Source organism: Malurus melanocephalus, unplaced genomic scaffold, assembly GCF_030028575.1.
Source record: "Malurus melanocephalus ecotype Western Australia unplaced genomic scaffold, MMel_1.1 scaffold_219, whole genome shotgun sequence".
Classification (NCBI taxonomy): Eukaryota; Metazoa; Chordata; class Aves; order Passeriformes; family Maluridae; genus Malurus; species Malurus melanocephalus.
In genome coordinates, this window is record NW_026623451.1 from 13,904 (window position 1) to 19,471 (window position 5,568).

The following is a 5,568-nucleotide window of genomic DNA, read 5'->3' on the forward strand; positions in this document are numbered from 1 at the left end:
TGGCCGGACCCGGATGCAGCCGGTCCCGGGCGGGCCCCCGGGCATGACGGGATTTGTAGTCCTGGGCCGCGCGGGGCGCGCCGGGAGCTGCTGTGAGCCCCGCACACCGGGCCCGGGCCCGCCCCTCGCTCCCGGCCCCGCACCGAGAGCATCGCCCCGCCTTCAGCAGCGCCCGGTACGATAGGAAAGCATGTGGTATAAAATCATTGTCACCGTTTTGTAGCAAAGAACCGTAAAAGTTTAAAAAATAAAGTACCTCATCAGGCCGACTTGAAGTGAAGTTTTTAATTTTCCCTCAAAGCCAAAGGGGAAAAAAAAAAACCACAAGGCAATCCGGATCCGAAAGGCATTTCTTTTAAACTTTAAAATAACAAAGATCTTGAATTCATCTCTTGATGCCTCTTCAATTATTTTAGGGGTCAGAGCTTCAAGTCCTGTGGGAGAGCAGCTCTCAGATTCTTTAAAAAAAGTTTGGATCAACATGTAAGGGCATCTTTACCCCCATAATTCATACCATGATCTGAATCTACAGCCCCTCAAGTAAGAGCTTCACCACTGTTTTTGTACCCACAGGTCAATGATCTGTAACACCACTATGATCAACAAATCTAGGAATTTACACGTTTCAAACAAATCCTCCATAAAGAAAAACCTCGTAAAGGCCTTATTTTAACCTGATAGTTCCCTATTTAGTTCTATTATTCTTAGAATGTCTAAGTAAATTGTGAGTGTGGTCATCACAGTATTTAGATCTTTGAAGGAGAAAAAACCTCAACTTTCTAACAAAGTTGCCCTTCCATATTTGAAAGRAATTAAGAAATASCACATGCAGCACTACAGAGTAYAGAGASRCAAAACATTTAAAAGCAAAACACAACACTTTTATTAGCAAATTGGCTGGCTGTGGAAAGAAAATAAATAGAAGGAAGTCTTCTCCCCCTCCCCCGCAAAATGACAACAACCATATAACAAAGTAATGCTGAACAGGAGGATATTATGAGGAAACACTTGCCCCTGTTACACGAGCTGCAGTGCCACACTCAACACAGCCTTCCTCCCGAGACCGACTGGCACTCTGCAGAGCATCTCCTCGGACAGGTCTGTACCCTTTTATCACAGCCGATCATACATGGTCACGTATAATAAAAGAACATTCCAAGTTTKAGGAGCAGCTCCCTGCCAGAACCACCTGCCAAGCAGCCCCACAGGTATCGTCATTCCCAGCGCGCTCTCGGCTCCGCGCGGTGCCGCCGCCGTGCTCGGGCAGCGTTGGCCGGGAGTGCCGGGCACGGGCACAGCCCTGTCTCTTGCCCGAGCAGCGGCGGCTCAAACGCCGCCTCACGTTCAGCGCCCGCTCTCCGGCCGGAGCGACACGAGCACCGCCGCCCTCCCGGCCCTCCCCAGCCCCGCTGCAGCCCGGGAGCTCCGCCAGAGAGCGCGGCCCCTCCATCGCTCGTCCCGACGGCTCTTCYCTCCCCCGAGGGAGGCGAAGGAAGCCCGGCACCCGCGGCCAAGGGCTCGGAGCCCCGCGGGCAGCTGCCGGGAGTGCGGGAAGGCCGGGGGCTGKAGAAGGGCCCGCTGGTCCCCTCACGCCCCGGCCGCGCTCAGCCATCCCCACCCGGCGGATCCGCCATCGCTCCGGAACGCCCCGGCCCCACCCCCTGCGCGCCGGCCGCCAGCCATTGGTCAGCGCGACAGGTCCCCGGCAGCTCATTGGCCAGGAGAGGGATGGCGGGCGGGGCGTTCCCCGGCCCGGCGTGCTGTGCGCCCGCTGCCGTTTCCATGGCGGCGGGAACGCCGTCGGCCCCCCGGCCACGGTAACCGAGGACACCAGGGAGACATTGTTTGTGGTGTTAGGCTGCGGCCTAACTCTGCCTAAAACAGCTGTGGACGCTGAAATGAATAGGGAGGGGATTCAGCTAAAAGCCCCCCAGTGCTCCTGGCCGCACTGTTTGCTCTTAATACAAGAGCAAAATTCTGGCTGGGTGCTCTTCCTTATCTTCAGCTGGACAAGGAGCTTGGAGTCCACACTGAAATTTCTGAGTTTTTTCTCAGTAAGATARCTGCTATCAGCAGAGTCTGTGGTTGCTGGRAAAACAGAGGACACYGGGCTTATCTTCAAGGCTCCACATATCTTCTTCGCCTGCAGCAAAAGTCACCAGGAGYAGGGCATGGGACAGACAAATGGCCTTCAACCCAGGCCAAGGGCTGCTGTAGCTCCTGCTTGTCCCTGACAGAGCACAGGCCTGTCTAACCACAATGCTTCCTGATGCAGGTCTGGGTAACTGTCTTACATATTGCACTCAGCATTCAGGTAGTCCAGCTTTGGGAAGAGATTTCTTTCAGAGGCAACACAGGCCCAAGGAAAAGTCCAAAGTACCTTGTGACCACACTTTTGCAGAGTGTTGCAGCACTCATCCCACTTCACTTCTGGTGTGGATASTGTTCCATGAAAGGATATTACAATTAAACATTTGCCCTCTTTGTAATGACTGTGATTTCTCTTTCAACTTCCTATTTCTCCACAGCCCAAATGGACATGTCTGTGTCTSTACCACAGCTGCCTGAACAAACATGGCTATCTGTATTAAGCAATGAAGAGGGTTGTGTTGCAGGAGCAGCCCCCTGCCAAGCAGCCCTACACTACAGGTATCGTCCTTCCCAGTGCACCCCCAGTGCTGCATGGTGCCACAGCCGTGGCCGGGCAGTGCTGGCCGCGTATGGCAGCACAGACACAGCCTGAGCAGCCGCGGCTCGAATACCAGGTCATGGCAAGCACCTGCTCTCCAGCTGGGAGCGACACAAGCACTGCCGAGCCCTTCCAAGCCGCACCACCCACACCCGGCTCCCGCCACCCTGGGGCTCCCACTCCCCTGTACCAGCCCAGCCCACACAGAGCGCAGCTGTTGTTGCCCATCGTGTCCACACCCGCAGGGCGGCTCCGCTCCGCTCCAAGCCCGGGATCACGACCGATTCCCGATAATGGCGATGAGTCACCCGCAGCAGTGGCCAGATCTGACCCCAGCGGGACCCCCGGCACGACGGGACTCAGCCCTCGGCCAGGAAGGTCGTGACCCCGCACACCCCTCGGGCAGTGCTGCCCACGGCTCGCCCGGACCCAGTCACCCACYGTCACCATATTACAAATCGGCCAGAAATAACAACCTGGCTGGGGTAGAACTTGGCTTTTATTCTCCAGCGCAGTTCTCCAAAGACAGCAGTAAAAGAAACAGCTCAGGTTTGGGGACAGCACATCCAGCAAAACGAGGGGGAGAATTATTTTATAAAAGTAAAATCAGAAGAGTAAGAGAGGTTTGGAACATAAAGAACTAAACACTGTCAGTACTTGCATAGCACTAGCAGTAATCGGGAAATACAGTAGATGGCTATAAAACTCTCCAAAGCAAAACTGCTCCAACAGCTCTAGTAGCAAAGGAGGAGCCTTCTGAAAAAAAATAAATACAAGGAAGACTTTTTTGGTACTTTTCCTTTTTATATCCACTATGTAATGTCGTCTGTTACAACATAATCCCTGCCATTGCCCTTGAAGATCAAGGCCTGTGTCCTTAGGAAGGCTGCAGTAACAAGTCAGAGTCCGGTAACTGGATGCAAGTTTCAGTAACAGTCCACGGTTCTAACCAGACTTGAAAAGAAGAATAGCAACTTGGCCGAGGTAGAAGTAGATGAAGTGCTTGGTCTCATGAGTCACGTAGCTGCCAAAATTCCTTCCCACAATGCAGTGCCAAGTGGGATTGTATTTCTTGTCAAACTCCTGCAAAACAGATCACAACTTAAGAACTCTTCTAATAGGTACTCACTTTCTGAGCAAGGCAATCAGAATAAGAACAGATGCTCCTAAGTACTAGGATTATCTTATTTGCATCCTATTGTTCACCTCCTGCTTACCCAGACATACTAAAAACCTTACAGTGCTCCCCAACTGAGCAGTAATTAAGTTTAAAACATTCCTTTTGTTGATGCAAAGTAGTCTTTTATTCCCCCATAATTTATAGCATGACTGAATCTACAGTCTTCAAGTAAGATTCATCATTAGTTTTGTACCCACATAGACAAAGCCATAATTTAGACTTCACAGCTGCTAAACAAAGTCTCTGCAAYATTGCTCTGTAACAGCAGTCTGAGCAAGAAATCTAAGAAGTTGTGCTTTACATATTTTCAAACAAATCCTCTATAAATTTTCAGTAGTTGCTACAAAGAATATCTGAAAAGTATTAAAATATATCTTTCCAACTTCCATAGGTACTTCCTGTATCYTGTACTTTCTGTATTGTCGTCACAGCAAACAAGTATTTCTTCAGAAGCAATCATTCTGCATAGCTGAATTACTTCTCATGTTAGAGAAGCTTCTCCACCCCAAGCATCCTGTATTTTAAAATTATCTCCACCCCAAGTGTCCTGGAGCAGAGCCTCAGGCTTTGAGTGGTACAGCGGCAGAACAGCTTAAACTGGACACCTTCAGAAAAACCCCAAACAAAGAAATTACCAGGCAATWACACCGTCCCAATCTCAGCTCCCCACCCTTCACAGTTCAATACTATTATTAGGGTCTGGGGACTTCTTGTTCTTTATTGTGTCATTGRACAGTCTTTTTTATCTCTCACGTTGTGGTTTCTGCCGACAGTTATAACTTCCTTATTTTCCAGCTTGAACCAACTGTTGAGTCCCTTTTTCACAGTGATAGGTAAAAGTTAACGTATCTGTGTGAAAATTCACAGCTTGCAGCCTAAAGCTTAATCAAATTGAGCTCCTCATGCCAAGCAGTTAACTTCAGTTTCAGTCCAATTGGCCTTAACATTTCAACAGCTCTTCCACTCAGATCAGTTTAACTTCTACTGACGCACTTTGATTTCTCCGTTCTCCTGAGCTGACAAAGCAGGAAATATAATCTGAACTAGATCTTTCTCATGTATTGTTAATCCTACATAAAGGACGACACAGATGTTGCAAACAGCAGATAATCGGTGCCACCGGGATTTTTTTTTTTCTTTGTGCTCATTTCACTCCATAAGGTGTGATTACAGTAGAACTGTAGAAAACTACTTTTCCCTGCTATTTTTGATACAGCTGGCAAGAATTGTAAAGAGATTCTTAAGATTAAGTTAAATACAATTGAAACCAAGAACAGGCTTCCTCTCAGAGGAAAATCACAGGAGAGCTCAATAGAGTCCCTGTGTTTTGTACCAGCTCATCAGTCACAGGGACAGTCAGGTGCCACTCTGTCCTCACGTGGACAACGGGACAGAGGCAAAAAATACCTTAATTAGAACATCCTGCAAGAAAAAAGAGGACCTAGAAAGATACATATAAAAGGTGGGGAAAGAAACACATGGACACCAGTCTAAAGAGAAAGTCCGACTTGATTATCTAGTGTCTCTAGAACTTGTTTTTCTAGCGCTACTTGCCTAGCAGCATTCTCCCCAATTGATTTTTCATGCGCGTAGAGATATCATGAGCTCATTACAAGCCAACGTTTACCTTCTTTATGTGAGCAGCGATGTCCTTCTCAATGTTGTATTTCTCTAAGGCTTGAGTAGCACATTCCACAGC

The 5,568-nt window shown here is 49.0% G+C and overlaps 1 protein-coding gene across 1 annotated transcript; it reads right to left on the reverse strand.

Annotated features, from left to right (window-relative positions):
* Positions 1-3,170: 3,170 nt before the first annotated feature.
* Positions 3,171-5,568, reverse strand: LOC130578270 (dynein light chain 1, cytoplasmic-like; the record flags this gene model as incomplete). Its single annotated transcript, XM_057374229.1, has 2 exons — positions 3,171-3,772; positions 5,497-5,568. Coding segments are annotated over 2 exons (210 nt in total), but the record flags the coding sequence as incomplete, so codon positions are not given.